The 25,214-nt window shown below is 46.2% G+C and overlaps 1 protein-coding gene across 4 annotated transcripts in view; it reads right to left on the bottom strand.

Moving 5' to 3' along the window:
- The window catches only part of NPAS2 (neuronal PAS domain protein 2), a 178,084-nt gene that overhangs the window by 82,747 nt on the left and 70,123 nt on the right, over window positions 1–25,214 (bottom strand). For all 4 annotated transcript variants that reach the window (XM_063617618.1, XM_055243626.2, XM_055243625.2 and 1 more), the window contains exon 2: window positions 9,456–9,509. In XM_063617618.1, coding sequence (XP_063473688.1) covers window positions 9,456–9,487 — 32 coding nt within the window. In that variant the 5' untranslated portion in view covers window positions 9,488–9,509. The remainder of the gene's footprint in view (window positions 1–9,455; window positions 9,510–25,214) is intronic.

The following is a 25,214-nucleotide window of genomic DNA, read 5'->3' on the forward strand; positions in this document are numbered from 1 at the left end:
AAAGGGGCTGTGTCTGTGCTATTTCAGGAGGGCTGAAGGAAGGAGAGTCACCACATAACACAAGGCAGGAGAGGGCCATGGTTCCAAGGCAAAGTGTCACACACACACACACACACACACCCACACCCACACCCATACCCCTCGGGTTTCTCCCACAGGTGGAATCTTGGAGGCCCTTCTCTGAGAGGATTTCATAAGACAGATGCATATTATATACACCATACTCAATGCTTCTCTCCCCTCCTTCTTGGTGAAGAGATGACACAGGGGTGCACACTTAGTGTGCAAGACTGGACTTCACACCTAGCTGCCCAAGATGCATGGCTGTAGCTGGGATGGGGATCAGGTCCTTCTGAGGGGCCTGTGGCACAGAGGAGGAAGGAAGATGCTCATTTCCCATCCTGCTGGGAGAGACCCTGTACCAAGAATAGTTTGAGCATGCAGGTGAATGACAACGAGCACGCCCAAGTCTGTGTCCTTGGCCCTCTGTCTTCCTTAAATTCACAAGAATGCATGCATAGTGGTGCAGGGGCATTTTATACATCACCAAAAGTCCTATGTTTCCCTCGGGAAAAAATTAAAAACCATTGAATCAGAACTCCTCATCTGTGAGCTGGGTCAGGAATGAGGATAAAAAGCAGTAAAAAGAGAAAAGAGAGGGAAAAAACTATCATTCCTAGCAGGCTCTTCCTTTTAATCCATTTCATATGTGGACTGCTCTGGCTGGCAATGTCTTCAGCTTATGCATCTCTGGTATCCATTGGGAAACTATCCATAACATCTATCAGGCTTCCCTGCTACTAAGATGCTTTTCCTGGTGTCTCTTCCCAAGGGTGCCATCTTTTAAACTGTCTCCACTAAGTCTAGTTCTGTCAACTGAGTAAATAGGGCATCCTGATGGGGGAATATGGAAGATGCTCTCTGAATCTAAGACAGTTGATCAAATGCGTTGAAAGCTCATAAATTAAATGCTTTCCAATCAAGTTGGAAAGCTATGTTCAGAACTGGTGAAGAGAGCACTAGCGGGCTCCCTTGCTGCCAAGAAGAGCTGGTATTTGAACAAGAGGTACAAATAGGTATGCAAATAGATGGGCAGCTCTCTGAAGACTGACTTCTTGCCCCTGGAGGGTCTCTATGGTGAGGAGCTAAAGGCATTCTGTGAGGCATCCCAATTCCCACCGGGAGCTGAAGAGAGGTGGAGGGAACAGGAGAATCCAGACAATTTGGCTTGGCTGAGATGAGCATTAGACAGACTTCAGAAGATGTGAGTTCTCATCCTCATTCTGCACCTAAGCCAGGAGAGAGTAAGCAAGGCACTCCCAACCACACAGGCCTCAGTTTCCTTTTAAAAAATAGGACATTGATACGGTGATTCTGACACACAGCATTTAAATTCTCTGAAGCTGTCCCATCAAAAGATGGGTTCTAATTCTCCTTCCCTTGAATAAAGGCTGGCCTTGGAGGCTGGCTCCTAGTGAATAGATAGCAGCAGCAGTGACAATGTTTGACTTCCAAAGCCAGGTACTAAGAAGAGATAGAGCTTTCCCATGACATTCGCCCTTGAATGCAACCACGTGTTGTGAGGACGCCATATCTCCATAGGGAAAGCTACTTCCAGTGGACATGCTGGTTGAAAGCCAACATCAACCAAAGGTGTGGGAGTGAGCGTGTCTTCAGGGGTTCTACCCACCATCTTTGAGTTACTCTGGCTGATACCACCTGGAACGAAACAGGCACTCCCTGCCAAGCCCTACCCTAGTCAAAGATCCATGAGCAAAATGAATGCCATTGCTTTAATCCCTCACATTTTGGGGTGGTTTGTTACATAGCAACAGAAACCCAGAATAGTTAATGCCTAAACCAAAGACTCACTGATACCCAAGTTCCTTCTAGACGGGGAATTCTGGCATATCTTACCTGGGGTCACTAGTTCTGCATTATAGGATGGGACAGGAACCGAAAAGTGTGCAGCACTAGGCTTCCCAAATCTGAGTTTTATAAACTGAGCAAATAATAATAATAATAATAAATAAATAAATAAATAAATAAACAAACTGAGCAAACTGAACCTTTCTAGAAGGCATATCAGGACCGGGCCTTATTCTTCTTTTGTAGTCTCCGCAGTGCCTAAGACTGAGGTTGTAGAAGGAACACACATTTCTGGTAGAACTGAAATATACCAAATAGGTGCTCACAGTTTTAAGAGGCAACTGCAGCACGTGATGCTCAGTGAAGACAGTGCTGTCCATAAAAGGTGAACTTTCCTAAAGAATACATTAGAACTGGTCATCCACATTAACAAAGAGCATCTATGAGTATTCCTATTAAAACTGAATGGAAGCCGGGTGCCATGGCTCACGCCTGTAATCTCAGCACTTTGGGAGGCCAAGGCTGGTGGATCACTTGAGGCCAGGAGTTTGAGACCAGCCTGGCCAACATGGCGAAACCCTGTCTCCACTAAAAATACAAAAATTAGCCTGGCGTCATGGTACATGCATGTAATCCCAGCTACTCAGAAGGCTGAGGCAGGAGGATGGCTTGAACCCAGGAGGTGGAGGTTGCAGTGAGCCGACATCATGCCACTGCACTCCAGCCTGGGCAACAGAGTTAGACTCTGTCTCACAGAAAAAAAAAAAAAAAAAAAGAATAGAAATGTATAAAAAAGGCTGATAGGGAATATGGTATAATATTAACAGTGGCTATCTCCAGGTGGTATGATTATAAATGATCTTTGTGGCCAGGCAGGAGAATTGCTTGAACCTGGGAAGTGGAGGTTGCAGTGAGCCATGATTGCGCCACTGCACTCTAGCCTGGGCAACAAGAGCAAAACTCCATCTCAATAAATAAATAAATAATCTTTGCTCAATCTTTAAACATTTCAGAATTTTTCAAATGTTGTTTTGGAATTTTTTATGTATAAGAAAATGTATAATTATAATGGGAATACAGATGACGTATCTATTGCCTAAGATAGTGTTGGTCAATGGGTCTTCTGTGGAAAATCATGGAGAATTACTTGAAGAAAGGGGAAGGACCATGGCCAGAGGAGGTTATTTTCTTGCTACTATGTTTTTATTTTTCAAGATAATTTTTTAAATGCAGGGTTGTATGATTTTTGGTTATTTGCTAATTGCAGTCTTAGCACCTTTAATGTGCTGAGAAGCCCTGAAATTCTCCACAAAGGAGAAACAGTAAATATACACTCCACAATTATTTTGGGGGCATTTCCTGGGATTAATATTCTCCAGAATATATTTTAGGTAACGTTGGCATAAAACAAGGTCCATATAAGGTCAGTGCAGTCCCTACCTGTGCCCAGGCTTAGAGCCTGGAGACAGGTGCACAACCCCTCACTTCCATAACCCAGGCAGCATCCCTGCATGCTGAGGCCATGGGGTTTGGGGGCATCACTGGGCTCAGAGTCTCAAGAAGTTTGGTGAAAGAAGAAGACATCAGGCTGGGCCTGGTGGCTCATGCCTGTAATCCCAACATTTTGGGAGGCTGAGGCAGGTGGATCACTTGAGATCAGGAGTTCAAGACCAGCCTGACCAACATGTTGAAACCCCAACTCTACTAAAAATACAAAATTAGCCAGACATGGTGGTAGGTGCCTGTAATCCCAGCTACTTGGGAGGCTGTGGCAGGAGAATCACTTGAACCCAGGAGGCAGAGGTTGCAGTGAGCTGAGATCACACCATTGTACTCCAGCCTGGGCAGCAGAGTGAAACAGAGTCTCTGTCTAAAAAAAAAAAAAAAAAAGTCATCTGGCTGTGTGGGGAGAAAAGTAGCCCCAGCAGGCAGGCTGATGCCATCCTCATCTCATGGAGAACTTGGGGAACTATTGCAGAGACTTAGCAAAGCATCTGGGGGTGACTGAGAGCAGTTGAGGCTGTCTATTCTCCCGAGAAGCAACAGAAGAGCTTTACTCTTAACCACAGTTAGCAGAAAGTGTCTGGGCCCAAATGGGAAGCTGGCCTAATTTCATAGTGACTCTTAGTTAACAGTAACACAGGCACCATTTAATTGGAACATGATAGTTAGGAACCTGTCACCAAAATTCTAAAAAGAAACGTTTAGCCTTTTCTAAAGAAAGGCAGCATTTTCAATTGGTGCATTCCTGATCATCTCTTTTCAATTTAAAATTTACTGAAATTATTGAAAAGGCTTTAGTAAACTGCCTTTTGCCTCAGATGCCCCCAGAGAGGTTCTGGATCTCCTTGAACGAAGACATTCCCAAGTTTCTAAGCCTGCTAGACACCATGCTTCTCTGACAACTCCTCTGAGCCAATCAAAGAACGCCAGCAGGGTAAAAGCCAAAAGCCCCCAGCAGAGGGAGGCTCCTTTTCCATTCCCTCGTTTACTGGGCTACAGGAAGAATTAGCATTCTGCCTGCAAGTACAGTTCTACTTTCCCCTTTGTTTTGAGAACAGAATCACTCATCTGGAAATTACAAGGTAATATACACGAATCGCACGTCCTATTACCTCCCGCGTTCTCGCGATGCCTGCTGCTGCCTTAACCATCAAATAAAACAAAGAGGGAGCCTCAGAGATGTTTTACTGCCATTTTTTTCCCCCCGTGTGGGAGCTTATGATGATGTAAGTAAAACCCAATCCAAAGCCTATGAAAGGAAATCACAGCAAAATTAGCACGACAGGCTCCAGCTGGGAGCATCAGCCCACTGTCCAATGCTGAGGGCCCAGGGTTCTCACTGCACTGTGCCTGCATGCAGGGGCACTCTGCAAGCGTGCACGGGGCTAGAGTCCTCCAAAAGGGCTACAGCCTTTCTGGACAGACCTTTGCTTTCAGACCTACAGAATTTATATCCAAAGAAATGGTACAAATGAAACGAGAACAGTCACTCTTCTTTGCCATATTACTCTCCCTGAAAGAGCAATTGGCTGAAAGGGTTGAGTTTACAAATTTCTATCTCCATCCTGTCGTGGCCTAAAACAGACTCTGCAGAAAGTGTTTTCTTTTCCTTCTTTATGCTTATTTTCATGAATGCATCTCTAACTTGCCTGAAAGCGCTCTGAGGGCAGGATAATGCTATGTATCCTCATCTGTAGCATCCACTTGCTCACCACATCACTTAGTCAACAAATACAGATGGGATGGTCTCAGCCATTTATTGGTCCATGTCATTAAACTACCCTATCCTTTTCCTCTACCCTGGAGGACCAGAAGAAATAACCAAATGGCTAAAGCTTTTCCTTCTGAAATATCTGCTTCCGCAAAATGGCATGCGTAGGCTTCTTGTCTGCTTATGTTTGAACTCTTCCCTCTTATCTGAACCACTTTATTGACATTGGGTCTAAGAATGAGTCAAAGAATCATAAAATTGTTTAGCTGATGTTTCAGGACCAGCATCCACTCCATTAAGAGCCCTGAGAATCAGCGAATCTGACCTGACACTCCTGATTCTCATGAACAAAGGCAGCAGAGCCATAAACTCACCTTCTACTCCCCCTCTCTCAACCAAAGTTATGGGACTATGGAAACAACCTCACAGCTGACTGGAGAGAGGAGGTCATGGACTCATTTAACACTGGATTAAAGGAAGAGGTGAGTATGAAGCAGTTTCTTCTTAGCCAACAGGTGCTCATTTCTGTCAAGAAATGGAGTAAGCTGGGTTTTGCAATACTGCAAAGTTAGATAATTGCTTTCTTTGGAAAGCAAGAATTCCTATCAGAACTTACTGTCTCTACCCCTTGGGAAGGTGGTGACTCAAAAGGAGCGGCTTCCATTTACTGAATGTTATAGACGCTGTTAGGAGCCCAGACTTTAGAAACAGATGTGTGCATTTGAATCCCTGCCTGCCGCCAACTGGCTGTGCAATCCCTGAGCCTCAGGTTTCTCAACTGTAAAATGGGGCTAAGAATAACCTATTTTATGAGGAGGTGTTGTAAGGCTTGGTGAATTACTGCATGTAAAATGCTCCAGGCAGGCTGTGAGTGCTCTGCGAATTTTAGCTTTCCCTATCAGCACTGTGTACTGCACTGTGCCAGGGGTTAGACGCAGCTGCATTTAATTTCTGCAATAAGTAGCTACTATTATCACCCCACTTGACAGAAGAAACTGAGGCTAAGAGAGATTTAGTGACTTGCCCAAGGACAGACAGTAAACATTGGCAAGAATCAAAGCCAGGCCTGTCTGATTCTAACCCTGTGCACTTCCTGCTACCCCACACTACTTCCTGGATGACCACACATGCACGCGCATGCACGTGCACACACACACACACCCTACGATACTGTTTCACATCAGAATTAGAAAGACATGCTTATAACTGGAACACAGAAAAAGCTGTGAACTTCATTATCTAGGGATTACAAGTATCTCTCAATCAAGCTGTTTCCTTCTTGAGTAGAAGGACTATATTTTTGCATCTTCCCTAAAGAATAGAGCACTCAGTTCTGAACACACAATAGACACTCAATTAATACTCTCTGGATTTACATGGAAATTCACGGAAGAAAGTGGAACCGTGCCCTTGTTCGGAATACTTGATCAAACAACCCAAATACACCATAAATTCCCTAAAGCATCGAAAGCCTCACTTAACACAAAGCATGTTTTCTGGAGACAATGAGAGTTTTGATCTCAAGCTAAACATTTCTAATCTCATCAAAAATAGTGGGTGAGTGAAAACAATTCACTCCAGGCCTCTAGGTGGGATTAGGGGAAGGGCCTCCCATGTTACTGCTATAAAAACTACTTTGAAAAGAATACGATCTTAGGGGTGTGTGTGTGTGTATGTGTGTGTGTGTGTGTGTGTGTGTGTGTGTGTGTGTTCCCAAGTGTTAGGAGGGGTACTACGTCCTTGCTATTTCTGGGTACCACCAAACGTTCTAACCCCCTTTTTCCATCTGAGGACAAGGGAGGAGGGTGGGCCCCAGCCTCACTACGCAGGTCTCTGTGCAAAGATTTCCAAGCAGATAAGTTTTGGGGTGGGGGAGGTATGCTTATGGCCTAAAGCAAATGGGGAGGGGAATGAATGAAAAGAAACTGCATACAAACTGATTTATTTCTAGGAACTTTTAGCCCAGATTTTTTTTGGCATGTCTATATTTGCTGATTTCTGCGTATGGTAGAGCCTAAACATGCATTTTTATCTCTTCCTGATTTAGAGGTAAGCGGTGCAGGAGAGAGGCAGGGATGGGACTAGAAGGGGTTTGGAGGGTGATATTAAAGATGACGACAGCAAAAGTAAAACTCCTGTGAACTCCTTAGTCACGCTAGAATGCAACTCTTTGTCTAGTCGGCCAGGTAGATTGAGTTTGGTCTTATATGAAGAGCCTCTTGTGGTCTGGGGATAAGAATAGAGTCTAAGATTAAAGAAGTCTGTATTGAAGTTCTCATTCTGCCACTTCCTGGAGCTTTCTGATCTCTGACAATGTACTAAATCTTGTTGAACTTTAGTCTTCTCACCTGTAAAATGGGAATAAGAATGACACACACTTCAAAGGAATGTTGAGAAGATAATATGAGATGATGCACATAAAAGGACTTAGCTCACTACTGTGGGCACCCAGCGAATGCTGGCTACCACTGCTGTTCTTTCCATCATTTCTAATAAGAATGGCCTGCACTTGAACCCGAGAGAGGGAGGTTGCAGTGAGCCAAGATCGCGCCACTACACTCCAGCCTGGGCAACAGAATGAGACTCCATCACACACAAAAAAGATTACCCTGTAAATGTATTATTGTAAAGTGTGCTGCATATTCATACACATGTAATGATGAACACTTAAAAAGCACTACTCAGTATTTTGTAGCTAATTTCCAAAATAACCAGTGAGGAAAGCAGGACAGACATTATTACCCTTATGTTGCAGGTGAGAAAACAGAGGCTTTGAGAGATGAGGGGTCAGTTGGAATTCATCAGCTAGCACAGGGCAGGCCAGGAATGTAGCTCACATCTGTCTCCAGTGCTCCATCCATAGCTATGCTGGAGGAAACCAAAACATCCCAGAGGAAGGAATTCTAGTCTGGTCTGATCTAGCCTATTCATTTGTTGCTTGGGACACAAGTGGATTTTGCAACCTTTGTAGGTTGTGACCTACAGTTTGCAAAGCACCTGGGTCCCAATGCCAAGTAAAGGGCCTGTCACTTCAGGATAAGCTGGGGAGTTCTTTGCACTGATGCTTGTTTGAATTTTTATTGCAGAAATTTGCAAACATATGCAAAAGTAGAGATAAGAGTACTATGAGTCCCCAGTGCTGATCTCCCAGATTCCTGGGATGAAGGCTGTTCTGTCTACACCTCTGGCCATTTCCTCTGCTCCCTGATTTTTTTAAAGGAAATGCTGGGGGAGTTTAAAACAATCCAGACTCCCCCTGTACCTTGCAGACTCAGGTCTGGCAGGTCTGGGGGTGACCGGGGATTTGTGGTTCTCATGGCTGCCTCTCCAGGTGACATGGAAGGACAGCTACCCTGCAGCCACAGAGCTGGGTGGTACCTGAAGGCACTACCATTTACAGGTGACAAGCAAGCAGTGGGTTCTGTGAAGGTAATTGGGCAAACCCTTTAGCTCTGCAGGCTCATGAGGCTGTCACAGAGGACGGAGAGCCCTGCCACACACAGGCAGTGGCAGAGGCAGAAAGGGGTGAGATCACAGCGAGGAGGCTGGTCCAGTGGGGCTGCAGTGAAGGGTGTCTCCAGAGAGGATGCCCCCTGCTGCCAAGGCTCTGTGGCTGGGCCTCCACCCAAATGACCTGCAGTGAGCCACTGAGGAGCTTCCTGCTCACGTTTTTTCCCCCAGAGCATGGCACAGTAACTGCCGACTTGGGTGAATCATGTGAAACCAATGACATTCAACTGTTCCTGACCCTCTTAATGTCACCATTATGATTCCACTGCATATCTAGTAGGCATTCAATACATGTCCAAGGAAGGAATCAACATAGACAGGTTATCAGGGCTCTCACATGCCAGCTGCCAAGTTAGTATTTCTAGTCGACCCAACCACAGTGCAAGGTGTCTATGACATCTCCAATCTACAGCTGAGGAAACTGAGCTAGTGTGTGGCAATGATCATTATTATTATCCAAAGCCACACAAGAGTCCCAGCAACTGAGTTAGGACTTGAAGAACCCAGGCCTGCTGGGCTCCAGTCAGCCTGCCTTGTCAAGCAGTGTCTGTCCTGGAAAAGCAGTAACCAGAAGCCCTGAAAGATGACCAATGTCAACAGGGGTACACAGGAGCATGACAAAAACCCAGACCACTCAGCAAGTCTTAGACAATGTGTCATTTCACAGTGAGGGGCAGGGCTGAGCGAGCTCTCTAGAAGGTTTCTCACGGAGCACTGCAATATGTCACGGAGACAGCGTGTCCTGCAGCTGCCTATCTTGCTGGTGGCCTCACCTGCACAGAGTGAAAGCCAGCGAGATTCTGCCAGGCAGACCCTCGGGGGCCAGAGGGCTCTGCTGAGGAGGGGGACAGCTGCATCTTACCTCTTGGCTCTGTCTTTCTCATCTTCATCCATTAGATTTTCTATGCAGTTTTTCCTGCAAAAAAAAAAAATTTAAAAGAATGGATAATTACTGTCTGCTTCTACATCTTTCTTAAAAGTCTTTCAGGTTGTCGTCATTTTGGTCTTAGCCCAGTGGTTCTCAAACTTGTTGGTCCCGGCACCCCTTTACACTCTCAAAATGGACTGAGGTCTCCAAAGCACTTCTGTGTATGTGGATTAAGGCTGAGAAATGTTTAAATGCACAGGCACTCATTTCATCAGGCATCGGAGCAATGAAGTCATCAGATGTCAAGTAACTTCTGGAAAAGTCAGAACAATTATGTCGTGTACACTCATAAGACAAGGAGAGCTCTTTTAAAAGGAGTAAATAACGAGTTAATTGTATTTTGAAAAAATGTCTTGACCTCAAGGACCCCAAGGGTCTCCAGACCACACTTTGAGAACTGCTGTCCAGACCTGCTCAGTGAAGCAGCATCTGTTCATCTCAAGCCTTAGGTCACACGCACCTCCCAGTGCCTGCCTGGGATCTGCTAGTGACACCACAGCGGGCCTTGTTCACTCCTGCTTGCAGGACCCCAGTGGCCTATGACATCCTAAAGGAGAGTGTTTATCTGTCCATTCAAACCACACAAGCTCCTCTGACAAGTGGCCTGGAAGAATCAGCCCCAAAGGAGTGTAATCCGCAGTTCCTCCCTTAGGGCGTTTACTCTCCTTGAGACAGCGAAGGTGCACAGATGTGAAAGATTAAGTAACAATCCAGGAATGTTCTTTCTCAACACCGGCGCCTCTACTCTCCCAGGCCACTGGCTTGATGCTTCTCAGGCCCACAGATCCAGCTTCCTCTCCTACCACATGCAGGCATGGATTCCCTCCACCCCTCAGAGCTGCACAGCCCTGGTTCCTTTCTTCATTCACACATTTCCAAGAGCCCCACCTGTCTGGGGTGTGCCCTCCAAGTCAGCACATCAAGCAGAACCATTCTCAGGGCGCTCATGAGGCCAATGCCAGATGTGGGAGTGGGAGGCTGAAGGCTGCGGCGGCTGGGAGGGCCAAGTGTGATCGAGGTAAAGATGGGGGCCATGGAGAAGCTGAATCACCACTGCCCACCCGCTTCTATGCTCCACACACAGGGTCTTCAGTCGGAACTCCCAAACCAGCACTTCGCAAATGCACCACCAATTACTCTCGAAAGGTGAAGTTTCAGATAAAAATTTTCAATGGAGCCAATCAATCTTCCTCTGAGCTCATTTAGTTTTGTGATTTTGGTCACCTACATACACAAACATGGGTCTGAGCCAAAGCAAAGATGAATTCTGCAGCCACAGCCCCTGTTTACATAATGCCCATGCAGTCAACAGCAGGCATATTCCACAATGGACTAGCAAGAAATGCTGCTTAGAAGTTAAAGCCTGTATTACAATTAAGTCAGCGTTAACATATCTGCAAACAGGCCTGTGCTTAATGTTTTCCAGATGGAATCTGTTCAAAGTTTTATGTCAATTCATTGAATGATGCCCTACCCCAAGCCTGTGCTTTCAAGGAGGATGGTGGCTGACCAAAGCCCCAGGGCATGAGCGAGGACCTGGCCGCACTGTGTTCTTTACCAGGGGCCCCTGGACAGAGATTGTCCACAGGAGGGCTGGCTGCTGCTCCTCAGTCCACTCTCCTGAGCTCCTGGGATACTGTTTGGAAGACCAGGGCTGCTGAGTCATAAACTAAACATCTAAAAATGACTAACAGCTCTTCTTTATCAACCACATCTTCTGTGATTTGTATGTTTATCCTGCAGACATTTCCTGAATCTATAAAACCTGGATCTCTACACCCATTTCCTCTTCTTCAGCATCCCTCTCATTTCCCTGCCCCGTTCCTCTCACTTGACCCCTGACTAAGCCATTCAGCTGAGCTGCACCCAGTGTGAGGAGAAGGCCCCCAAGCTGAGTTCCGATTGCACCTGCCACAGAAGCTCCGTGCTATTTTCACTATTTTGTCACCTCTGTTGTCTACCATGTTATTTTTTAACTTAAAAAATTGTGATGAAATACACCTCACAAATTTACCATCTTAACCACTGCTGAGTGCACAGCTCAGTGGCATTAAGCACATTCATACTGTTATGCAACCATCACCACCATCCATTCCAGATCTCTTTGCCCTTGCAAAGCATAAACTATTCATTCAACAAGAAGTCCCCATTCCCCACTCACTCTAGGCTTGGCAACTGCCCTTCTACTTTCTGTCTCTATAAATTTGACCATTCCAGGTCTGTCATGTAAGTGCAACCAGACAGTATTTGGTTTATTTCACACAGCATAGTGTCCTCAGAGTTCATGCATGTCACTGCATGGGTCAGAATCTCCTTCCTTTTTAAGGCCGAGTGATATCCCATTGCATGGAAAGGCAGTGTTTTGCTTGCCCATTCATCTGTCCATGGACGGGCTACTTCCACCTCGGCTGCTGTGAGTGTGCGTGTCCATCCCCCCTTGCATTTTAGAGTCACCCTTTTTACTTAATAATAGGATCTGGAAACAGCTTGAAGGCAAACAAGGAACAGGATGAAAGGGAAGAAAAGCAGTCCTCTGAGGTCAGGTTAAAGGAATCACAGAGAAGTTTAGGGGGTGACAATGACTCTTCTCAACCGTATAAAGTTTTCAGTGAAAGGATTTTGAGCCTCTATTTTTTTTTTTTTTTTTTGATCACAGAGTGCCAGAAAACAGAAAAGGAGCTTAAATGAATGCAGAGGAGACTTTGTTTGGAGCTGAGACATAATGGTTGAGGTGATGAACCCCCAGAGTGAACAATGGAGGGATGCCGTACAGCCTTTACCCCAGATAACCATGTCTCCTACGTGGCGTAGACAGTCACGAGGCGTGTGAATAAGGGTCCCGACAGGAAAGCAGACAGCGGGTGGGATCCTCTGAGGAGCGTTGATTTACAGGGGGGCTCTTTGTAAAGGTGTGGGTGGGGAGTAGGGAACCAAGAGGGACAGTGTGGTCACCTGAGGTGGGGAATGGCAGAGCTGTGAACACCTGTAAGGGGAAGGGACAAGAGGGAAATCACTTCCCAAACCTGGAAGGAGTGTGTCCCATAGGAGGCGGCCTTCAGTGAAGGGACAAGAAGGGAGCCAAGGGAATAAACAGCTGATTCTCATTCTCCACCCACCCTCTGATCTCCTGCTGCATCTCCTTAGCCATGTCTGCAGGATCCTCTGCACAGGGCAGCCTCAGGGAAGAGAGAAGGGAACACGCCTGGTAACATTCATCTCTTTGGGGCTCTTCCAGTTCTGGGTTTCTTGGGTTTTCCTAGAACACAAACTCTCCGGAGTCTTTTTAAGCTTTGTAACATCCCCCCCAATTTGAAATCCAGGCATCTGCACCTAGCAACTGACCACACAATAAATCATGATCAACAATACAATAATTATGGGAGCCTGATGAAAAGAGAGGCTGAGAGGGGTTCCCAGAACAACCTGAGCAACAAAATGAGTGACAATCGTATTGATTATAGCCTGTGCCACAAACTAAATACTCATGAGTCTTACTTACTTGTTTTATCGTTCCCCACCTCAGGTAACCACATTGTCCCTCTTGGTTCCCTACTGTCCACTCACACCTTTACAAAGAGCCCCCAAATAAATAAACAAATGGGGAGGTAGAAGGAGGGAGGGAGACAGCTTCTTCTTATAGAAGATTCTAATTAATAAATGTAGAAGGAACAATGGCAATAGAAATTCACCATCATGCCTCATGCCTGTAATCCCAGCCCTTAGGGAGGGAGAGTGGGGAGGATAGCTTGAGCCCAGGAGTTTGAGACCTGCCTGGGGAATATAGTGAAGCACTGTTCTCCACAAAAAGGAAAAAGAAGAGAGGAGAAGAGGAGAGGGGAGGGGAGGGGAGAGGAAAAGAAAAGAAAAGAAAAGAAAATCACCATCAGCATACCATAGTAATCATTGTTGCAGGCAAGATCCACCAATGGATGCTAAAATTAATGTGAAAAAGCTTGGGGAGAAACAGGATATTTGCAGAGTTTCAAAGTATCTCTCTCAAGATATTTATTAATTACAAAAGAAAAACATTTTACAGGGAAGAACGTTGGCAGACACCACTTTCACCTACTGGTCAACATTAACATCACCAGTGTTAAGTCATATAGAAGTCTCTGTGGAAATAAGCACTCATTCCTCTTGGGTGTGTATATCTAGGAGTGTCATTCTTGGAACACAGGGTAGCTGTATGCTTACTTTATTAAAAACTGCCAGGCTATTTTCCAAAGTGAGTGTACAATTTCATATTTGCACCAGTAGTGTACAAGGAGTTCCAGTGGCTCCATTCTAACATTTAATATTTCTTAATTTTAGTAATTTATGTGGGTGTGTTACAGTATCTCACTGGGATTTGCATTTCCCTGATGACCAATGATGCAGAGCACTTTTCAATGGCTATTTAGATATCTTCTTTTGTAAGATGTTTAATTCTTTTGCCTACTTAAAAAAATTGGACTGTTAGTCTTCATCATACTGATCATAGAAGTTTATCTCTTCCAGGTACATGTACTTCGTCAGAAAATATGTATGGTGAACATTTTCTCCCAGTCTGTGGGTGGCCTTGGTGCCTTTTCGATGGTGTCTTGTGATGAGCAGTTTTAAATTTTGATAAAGTCTAATTTATCAACTTTTAATTTTATGGTTAGTGATTTTTTGTATTCTAAAATATATTTGCCACCTCAATGTTGTGAAGAATTATCCTATGTTTTCCTCTAGAAGCTTCATCACTTAGCTTTCACATTTTGATCCACAGTCCATTGCAAGTTAAATTTTATGTATAGTGTTGGATAGGGCTCAGACATTATTCACCACCACCCCCACCACACCCCCAATATGGACATCCCTCCAGAATAGTTTGTTTAAAAGGCATTTATTTCCCTGTTGAATTGCATTAGCACTTTCATCAAATAGTGTGTGGTCTTATATGCATTATTTATGGACTGTATTTAGCTTCATTTATCCTATGTGTCTCAATTCTGCAGGACAGAATCAGGATGTCTGTGGAGTGAAGACACATAAGATAAACTTATTAAAAAATAAACTGCATTTTTAAGAACAACTTTAGAGTTACAGAAAATGCAAAGAGAGTAGAGAAAGTTCCCTTATCCCCGCACCCAGTTTCCTGTTATTAACATTTTACATTAGTATGGTACATTTGTCACAATACTGATACCTTATTATTAAGAAAAGTCCAGGCCAGGTGCCAGTGGCTCACACCTGTAATCCCAGCACTTTGGGAAGCCAAGGCAGGTGGATCAACTGAAGTCAGGAGTTCAAGACCAGCCTGGGAAACATGGTGAAACCCCATCTCTACTAAAAATACAAAAATTAGCCCATGTGATGGTGCATGCCTGTAATCCCACCTACTTGGGAAGGGTGAGGCAGGAGAATCACTTGAGCCTGAGAGGCAGAGGTTGCAGTGAACAGTGATCACGCCACTGCACTCCAGCTTGGGTGACAGAGCCAGACTCTCTCAAAAAAAAAAAAAAGTCCATAATTTTCAGACAAACTTGCTCAGATTTCCTCAGTTTTTACATAACGTCCTTCTTCCATTCTAGCACTGTATCCAGGACAGCACAGCACGCTTTGTCAGCATGTCTCCTTAGACGCCCCCCTTGGCTCTGTGAGTTTCTCAGGCCTTGACAATTTTGAGGAGTATCTGTAGAACGTTCTTCAGTTTGGGTTTGTCTGATGTTTTTCTCAAAGTCAGGGTCAGAATATGGGTTTTTGAGAGGAAGACCCAGGAAATAAAGTGTCCTTCTTATCACATCATGCTGTCAACATGGCTTGTCACTGTGGATGCCAGCCTTGGCCACCCGACGGAAGTGACGATAAACTCACTCATAAGAGGTATGTTAGTTACATTTACATGTAATATGTACAATGTGTTTTCCTTCAACTTTCAGGTCTTTTTTTTTTTTAGGTGAAGAATGTCTAAATTTAAAGTGGTAGATCCAATTATTAAACTGAAAAAGATTATATGATTTTTTCCCTGTACTTTTGGACTTAGATATATAATGACTGAACCTTTATCAGATTAACAATTGGAGCCATTGCTTTACCTTTAGCGGCCCTTCATCTGGAAACATATTGAGCATTTCACTTGAAAATATAACTGGTCTGTTGTTTAAACAAACTTATTCCATGTTTCCCAATTCCACTACACCTTTTGTCTACTGTTATGCCAGTACCACATTATCTTAACTCCTAAAGTTGTGCGGTAAAATTACTGACATAAATGTAGGGTGGGCTCTCCAACTTTATTCTTATTCAAGTTTGCCTTGGCCATTCTAGGTCATTGCACAGCCACATAAATTTTAGAATGAGCTTGTCAATTTCTATAGAAATCCCCGATGTAGCTGGGTACAGTGGCTCATGCCCATAATATCATTGCTTTGGGAGGTTGGGGCAGGAGGATTGCTTGAGGCCAGGAGTTGCCTGGGCAACATAGCAAGTTCCCGTCTGTACAAAAAAATAAAAATCAATTGGTCATGGTGGTGCATACCTGTGGTCCTAGCTACTTGGGAGGATGAGGCAAGAGCATTGCTTGAGCTCGGAGTTCAAGGTTACAGTGAGCACCAGCCTAAACAACAGCGTGAAACCCTGTCCCTCAAAAAAAAAAAAAAAAAAAGTGATAGCTTGATGCGATTTTGATTGAGAATGAATTGAATTTGGGGATCAATTTTAGGAAAACTAACAATGTGCAGGTCTCTGATCCATGCACCGTGTGTACTATCTCCTTCTATTTGCCTCTCCTCTTGGGCTCTGTGATGAGGCAGGAGAATGTATTTGCCAAAGCACTAATGTGCCAACTGCATGTGATATACGGTGATTCAACAGATACTCCCTGAGTGCCTGGGCGAAGGGGAACCCACTGTGAGCAAAGCTGCTACTCTCATGGCGCTTACATGAGGCGCGGGATGCATGTGTCAGGGGAGTTGGGGAAAACTGCAGTCAAGCAAATAAGTAAACACAGAGCCTGTTCTTTGGTTATCACTGCAGTGCAGGAAAAGGTGAATCCTGGGTGGGACGGGGTTCGGGAAGTCTTGTTCTGATGTTTTAGGGAGTCTTGGAAGACCTCCTTGATGAGATGCTATGTGAGCTGTGACCTGAAGAGAGTGTGGGAGTGAGCAGTGAGCAGTGAGGGTGCCTCCCTCCGGACAGCAAGGAAAGCGAGGAGCAGCCCAGAGGCCAGCCCGGTGATGGTGTTGGTGAGGGGGAGGTGGAGCCAGGGGCAGAGGGGCATTGTGGCTTTTGCTTTATGTGAGACAGGAAGGTGCTGGAGGTTTTGAACACGAGTGACAGACACCTATCTCAGAGGACAGCAGTGAAACTTAAATGAACTTAAGTTTGCAAAGTCTGGCCTGCAGCAGACACTCAAAAACAGGTTCTCTTCTTTGATGGCAAGGATTAGGCAAACTGCATCTTCACCCATTTCACGATGGCTCGTCCAGCTATGACATGGTTTGGCTGTGTCCCCACTGAAATCTCATCTTGAATTTAGTTCCCATAATCCTCATGTGTCCTGGGAGGGACCAGGTGGGAGGTAATTGAATCATGGGGGCAGTTACCCTCATGCTATTCTCATGATAGGAGTGAGTGCTCATGAGATCTGACGGTTTTATAAGGGGCTTTTCCCCATTTTGCTCAGCAGTTCTCATTCCTGCCATCATGTGAAGAAGGACATGTTTGCTTCCCCTTCCCCCATGATTGTAAGTTTCCTGTGGCCTCCCCAGCCATGCGAACTGTGGATCAATTAAATCTCTTTTCTTTATAAAGTACCCAGTCTCACGCAGTCCTTTATAGCAGCATGAGAATGGACTAATACAAGCTCCTTACCCATATTAGGTGCTCAATAAATGCATGAGGAATGAAGAAGAAAAGTAAGGGAGGAAGGGAGGAAGGGAGGAAAGGACGGACAAAGCCACAGCCAAACCCCTATATGAATCTCTGTGCCACTACCTGACATTCACTCCCACAAACCTCCCCATGATCGTGGTGGCTCCAAGGTAATAGTGCTTACAAAGTACATTCGAAGGTACAGTTATACCCTGGTGACTAAAATTAAAACAAAAACTTCTGCATGTGCAGGAGCTACTGACTAGAGGGAAAATCCACTCAGACAGCACTGACAGCCAGGGCTCAATGGGTCCCTCACCAACCCCCGGCAGCTGCCAAGTTCTGAAAAAACATAATCTCATTTTGTCTCCATCAGTTCTGTGGGTGGAATGGGCTGGCTATAGTTATCCTCCACTCATAAATCAGGCAGCACCACCCCCCAGCAAGGCTAAGTGGCCTGCCCACAGACACAGGCTTGGGGACAGAGCAAACCCTGGGCTCTGCCTCCTGGCACTGACTTAGGAGGCCTTTCTCCACCCACTGCTGCTCAGAACAGGGGGTTTCCGACTTCAGAGTCTGTCTGATTTAAATCTCCATTCCAACCTACTTGCTCTATGACCTTGAGTAGGCCCCTTAAACCTCATAAGCTCCTGTTCCCCTCATTCCTAACACAATGCAGCTAACACCTACCAGGCAGCAATTGTGCAAGGTGCAAACGGGAAGCAGGTCACAGGTATGTGTGCAATAAAGGGCCCAGCATGATGCCTGGGGCACAGAAAGCTCTAGGTGAGTTCCATTCATTGCACACCTGCCTCACCTAACTGTCCTACCCGTTCTGTTCACACTGTGGCTACTGAGCCCCTGCTAAGGGAGGTGACACTAAGCTTCAGCCTTTCTTATCTACTTTGAATTTCAATGAACGCATTCTCTGCACAGTAAGGAGGTCACCAGGGGTGAAACAGACATGGACTCTGGGGTCACACAGACCTAAGGTTTCAGAAAGGGGCTCCTGAACAGAGACAGAAAAGGCCATATTGGTAGGAAGAGTGCCTTACAGCCAAGAGGCACCCGCAGGCAGGGGCTCCAGCTGAAGCCTGAGTCTGCCCCACCCCTAGGGACTACCTGTGGCTGCTGCAAACAGGACTGTGAGGACCACTGAGCAGGCGCATGGGGGTAAGGAGCTCTGCCAGTTCCAGTAAACAGACCAGCTGGGGCATCTAATCAAGCAAGGCCAGTGGAGCACTGAGTGTGGAGGGGCGGGGAGGAGGGCTGGAACTCCCAAGAGAATTGGAGGACAGCCACCCCTGCTGCTGGCAGGCAGAGCTACTGGGGCACACTGGGTGTCAGAGTTCCTGGGTCCAGCATCCACATCTGTGAAGGGAAGAAAGGCAGTGGTGGCCTGGGGTCAGGTGACCCAAACTGAGACCGACCCAGGCTTTGCCCTTCAGTATCTCTGTATAACCTTGGATAAGTGTGATGCTCCCAGCCCTAGCTCTCCAACTGCAAAGTGAGAGAACAGAAGAGCTTTTCTCACTGTTTGGCTGTAAGAAGGCATGAGAGAGTCCAAGAGAAGCCCCCAGCACAGTCCCCGGCACAAATAAGTCATCACAAAATTGTAGCTGCAGAATTTTAATCACACTATCACTAATGATCATGAATTAAAGGGCTCACAATAGAAACTGGTACTTAAGTCCAACAAGTGTCTTTGGGAGAAACGGGATAATCATTCCCTTCTACCAGTGTTGAAAATGTGTATGTGTGTGTGTATGCATGGTGGACAGACACACATATGCTGTCTAGAATACTGGACTAGCTAGTGATAACTGTATACAGCACCCTTGACACAGTAACTCCATCTTACAGAAAGACTCCATCTTACATTTTAAAAGGCACCTTGCCAACAAGACTGGATGTTTTGCCTAATCGATGAAGACTGCTTCCAACAAGGACATAACCAAGTACACTCCTCCACTCAGTCCTCACCAGAGGACTCTGCGGCCATAAGAGCAGTACTTCACCGGCTAGAAATGGCTGTGCCCACAGACCCCATCTTGCTGTCGCTTGTGATCAGCACCCAGCATCCACTGCCCAATGCTCTGCCCACATCAAAGACTTCCCTGTGAGACCAATGGACCGCCCAGACCAGGCCAGGACATTTTTTTTTTTCATGTTGCTCTCCCTGGACTGGTCCATTAACCCCTTTTCCTACCCCTTTTCTTTTGATGTTAAATGTTACTTCATTTATTGTGAAATGTTTAATCTGTAACATTTATATACTGATTAAGTGTACTATTTATATACTGATTAAGTGTACTATTATGCATGGTTTGCAACACTGACTGACCTGTGGAGTGGCTTGAGCCTGTGTGCGCGCGGCTCTGACTCCCGAGTGAATGGGAAGTAGTAAGGGGAAGTTCCTCCTTGGGAACTCAATGGAGCTTCCAGCTTTTGTGATTGAAATCACATCAATAAAAGTCTGACCTTGTGGAAAGACACAAACGTGCATGGACCTGGTTATCACTGACCCTGAGCCACTCATAACTAAACAGGAAAGCAACCGGCCATTGTGAGGTTGTGAGGAAGGAAAGAAGGGAATGGAATGACTATCAGGTGAAATGACTGGGGTTTTCCTTCACACAGCAGACCCTCAAAAAATCTATTGACTCTAACTGAAGCAAAGGACAAAAATGAAGCCTGCAAATGACATTTACACACCCAGGTGAAATTTCTGCCCCAAAGGCTTTAGAACATTCTTTCTCACAGCCACCTGCTACACAACTGATTAGAATTCTGGCCCCTGGCAAAGGGGGACCTGGAAATGGCAGCAGGATTATTTTGTCACGCCATATCCGCCCTGGGTCCCAAGTGCATCAGCAGTGAGACAGAAGACTAATGACTCATACAAGTGACAGGCCCCCCCCAGGGATTAGCAGCTCACCCAGGTCTCCAGAAAGGGCCTCGTGCAGCATGCATGGAAAGGCGTGTTACTCCACTCATGCAGGAGGTGGCAACCCTTTTCTCCAAAGGGCCACCTGGTAACTATTTTAGATGCAGAGCATCCAGTCTTTGTTGCAACCACTCAACTCTGCCATTATAGTGCAATGCAGCCATAGACAACATGTAAATGAGTGGGCATGGCTGTGTTTCAATAAAACTTTATTTACGAAAACAGGCTGTGGGCCAGATTGGGTCCCCAGGCAGCCGTTTGCCAAACCATGTTAAAGAATCACTGGAATCACTACTAAACTTTCCTCTTCAGTGTCTTTTAATTTAGAATTTTTTGTAAAGTCTTTATAGGACCAGTGGGTCACTTTGTTTCATCATGAATTATCCCTGAAATGACTACCCCGAGCCTGTTGTGTTGCAAGGCCTAAGTTTTTACAAACATAAAATCATGATGTATTGAAATTGGCTGAGAATTGGTTTGAATTACAGGTCCCAAGTTAGCTGGAAAATCCTAACACTCCTCCCCACCATACCAACCAAGCCTGGTAGAATTTAATCAAAAGAAAAAAATACGCAAAACAAGAACAAGTTGAAATCATAAAAGGCAAAACCGAGCACACACATCTCCCCAATTGATGGGGGTTTATTTATTGCTGACAGAGTGTGTACCTTCTGTCCTCCCAGCCAGTCCCTGGTGAGGGGACCTCATGTCGTTTTGGATTAACGTCTGTATCTCACACATGGGAGCTTGGTAATGATTTTTCCTCATTATGTTAAGGAATAAAACGGCTTTGAGCAACAGTTGCTGATGAACTGCGACGCTCACTTATCTTCCTTTGTCATTTGGGGAAGCTAGGAAATAACTTCCATATTTTGATTCTTCCTCTCCAGGGAATGGCTTTTGGTGTTGCAATGATTCATTCAGTGAGAAAAGACAAATTTCTAAGGGCAAGCACAGTGGCTCACACCTGTAATCCCAGCACTTTGGGAGTCTGAGGTAGGAGGATCACTTGAGGTCAGGAGTTCTAGACCAGCTGGCCAACATGGCGAAACCCTGTCTCTACTGAAAACACAAAAAATTAGCCGGGTGTGTTGGTGCACGCCTGTAATCCCAGCTACTCGAGAGGCTGAGGCAGGAGAATTACTTGAACCCGAGCCAGAGGCCACAGTGAGCTGAGATCATGCCACTGCATTCCAGCCTGGGCGACAGAGCGAGACTCTGTCTCAAAAATAAATAAAATAAAAAATAAATTTCTAAAGGAGATGGACAGTGAAAGCCTGAGAGCCAGCAGCTCCTGCAATCCCAATTCCCCTCCAACTAAGGAGTTCTCATTGCATTCTGGCACATTCTCTGACCTGGAAAAGGCAAGGTGGACAGATCCAATCCTAACACTAGCCCTCTCCAGCCTTGTCCCAAGGAGCTGGGTCTCATGGTGCTTGCTGGAGCCTCATAGAGCCAGACGGCTAGAAGAAACCAAGACAAGACTCTCATGAGCGTCATGACCATAAGCAAACACTACCACGAGTGTCCAAAAAGCCAAGCTGAAGCTTTATCTGCCTATTACAACCATGGTTCCTCCTTCGTGCTTTCCTTTTTCCAAGAATCTGATGATTCATTCTTCAGAGAGAGGGTGACATATGCAATGAAGGAATGGATGAAGAAAGTTGAAAAATTTGTTATTAAGTAAATGTACCATAACATCGTTTGGTCAGCAAATAATTCTCAAGATAGAAACCGCCATGATATCTGGATGGAAGGGCCATCCTAACACAACATATTATTCTTGCAACCTTTGACATTTATGTTGCAATCACCTCAGGTTCCTTTTTGGGGGCCTCTCTATCAAGAGTTCAGATGGCACAGTGTAAACCTGAGTCAACTGGAGACTCTGATGGGCGACAGTGAGTGGTCAGGGTGTGGACAATAGATGCCTAGAAAAATCAGCAAGAGGGGAAAAGGAGATTTATGAGTCATGCTTGGAGCTGAGTCAGTGAAAGCCTTTGTTGGAAACCACTGTTCAGCTGCCACAGACAAGCCGAAATGAATCCACAAAATACTGCTCCAGCAAGCATCTCCCTCCATGGAACTGTTCCCCAAATGCTCCTTCAGGTCCAGAAATGCTCATCTTCACTGTGCTCAAGTTTGCAAGGAGAGAAAAAGTAGGTGCCCTTGAAACAGGAAGTCAAATTAGTTTTGGACACCTAGACTGTGGAATCTTGGGTTTAATATCAAGAGTTTCAAATAACATTTAATCAAAACATAGGAGGTTTGATGTGAATTGCTAACCCAGGCAGCAGAATTAGTTTGGGAACTAGACAGATCTAGGTTGAAATGTCCTCAGTGCTCTTGCCTTCACTTGTGTGGTGGCCTTGGAGCCTGGGCATGATGACCTCATCTGTAAGCTGAAGTGGATAGACCCACTTTTCACAATCGATAGGAGAATCTATTGGGACGCCTCATCCAGTTAATTGCCTCCCCTTCCACAGCACAGCAGTCAGAAATGGTGACTTTAGAACAGGAACAGGTGGGACCTTCAGAGCCACAGGTCACTTGGTCACGTGTGTCCAATGCTGCACACCATGTTGGTAGGAAGCACCCTCATGTTGCACCATCTTCCTTCTCCTGTCTTCCTCACTTCTTTTTTTTTTTGAGATGGAATCTCACTCTGTCGCCCAGGCTGGAGTGCAGTGGCGCAATCCTGGCTCACTGCAAGCTCCGCCTCCTGGGTTCACGCCATTCTCCTGCCTCAGCCTCCCGACTAGCTGGGACTACAGGCGCCCACCACCACGCCCGGCTAATTTTTTGTATTTTTAGTAGAGACGGAGTTTCACTGTGTTAGCCAGGATGGTCTCGATCTCCTGACCTCGTGATCCACCTGCCTTGGCCTCCCAAAGTACTGGGATTACAGGCGTGAGCCACCACGCCTGGCCCATCCTCACTTCTTTTACTTACAGTTTAAGCAGACAGTGCACTGCTGGCCCTCCCTGTGCAGCCAGGGGCCTCCTGTCCACCACCCCTGCTGACTCAGCCAAGGCCAAGTCAAGCTCATGGGCTGCAAGGGGCCCCGCAGGGGGCAGATGCGACAGCACCAGCAGCAAGGAGCGCTCTTCCTTCACACCCGGGACTCTCTCATGATGTATTAGATTTAACATATTCACTATTAAAGTATCTGTGATGTTAGATCCTCCTCCATTCCTTCCACTGTCACTGTATCATGCAATTCAGCCGAGCCTGGAAGAGGCATGAAGGCAGAAGGAATGGTTTATTCAAAGGCCCTGGGGCATGAGAAAATGGGACATTTGGAGCCCCTCAAGTGGCTCTGAGTGGCTGGCTCCTCACTGTATTTGGGCCTGATGACCTGAGGGTACAGGGACACCTGTGGTACTGCCCAGAGCACCTGCACCTCTCCCTGCCCCGAGATTCCCCATAGGCTAGGGTCCCTGGGAAGGCCTGCACGATTTTGTGTGGAGGTGCATTCAGGGGTAGAAACTATCAAGGAGATCAACGTTACTAACTTTGCCACCCCTTCCCTGCACCCACCTGTCCCTATAGTCAGAGATGACGAAGGGCCTTGGCTGGGCCCTGAGGCCAGCTGAGAGCTCGCACTACCTCTGAGCCCGGCCTGCTCTCTGGACACAGCTGGCCCACCGTAGGGGCCCAACATGCCTTGCAGAGGCATTATACCAGGGCTGGGGCCCAACAACCCTCAGAGACGTGACCTTGTTAGCTGTCATCCCGGTGTGTCACGCTAAGATCTAGCAAAGCTACACACCTCATACAGTATGCACACAGAAGCAGGAGGGTGCCCATCTCACTCCCAATGAACCAGGAACTCACCACTGCACGCTGCCAGGAGGAGGGTGTGCAGGCGAGGAAAACCTCAATCCTTCTAGTTGCTCTACATATCCCTCCCCGCCCCTGAACATGCCCACCCCAGGCTCTCAAGCTCAGGGGACGTCTCCACGGCATCTACATAAATCTACACAATGATGCATTCATACGGAAAATGGCACTAATTCACCATTTTTTTTTATTTTTATTTTTTTTGAGATGGAGTCTTGCTCTGTCACCCAGGCTGGAGTGCAGTGGTGCCATCTCGGCTCACTGCCAGCTCTGCCTCCCAGGTTCACGCCATTCTCCTGCCTCGGCCTCTCCGAGTAGCTGGGACTACAGGCGCCCACCACCACGCCCGGCTAATTTTTTGTATTTTTAGTAGAGACAGGGTTTCACTGTGGTCTCGATCTCCTGACCTCGTGATCCGCCCGCCTCGGCCTCCCAAAGTGCTGGGATTACAAGCGTGAGCCACCGTGCCTGGCCTAATTCACCATTTTTAAAAAGTCAATTAAAAAGTAAAAAGCATTGAGATGTATCTCCTAGGTCACCAAACTGACAGGTTGCTGCTTTCCTTTTTAAAATCTGAGTTGTCTGAAAACCCTGGTTGGTTGGGTTGGATGCAGGCCCAGCTGGGAATTTAGGATCCATTGGTGATTGCTGCCCGGCGAGGCCTTTCTCCCACCACCTTGATACAACTAGCCCCTAATCCACAGAGTGAACCAATCCTGGACATGTCTCTCCCAAAACCCCAACCAGCCCAACTTCAGGATATCCGGTCTGGTAAACATGTGTGCATGGATCAAATACACAGGAACAAAACTAATGTCAGGAAGACCAACCAGTAGGCAGAGAAGCTGGGATGTGAGGATCACAGGTCAGTAGGGGAAAAAACTGGTCGGGACGACTGGTCTCCTCGAATGTCACACGGTGAAGGGCATGTCTCTGCCTGTGCTAGAAGAGCCACCGGATATAGGGTGAACCTCAATAAACAGAAAGCCCCGTGGCAAGCCCTTCCCAAGAGCTTACAGCTCTCCCTACTGAGGAGCTTAGGCAATATAGGGTCGAGTATTTCCATT

Source organism: Symphalangus syndactylus, chromosome 14 (genome assembly GCF_028878055.3).
Source record: "Symphalangus syndactylus isolate Jambi chromosome 14, NHGRI_mSymSyn1-v2.1_pri, whole genome shotgun sequence".
Taxonomy (NCBI): domain Eukaryota; kingdom Metazoa; phylum Chordata; class Mammalia; order Primates; family Hylobatidae; genus Symphalangus; species Symphalangus syndactylus.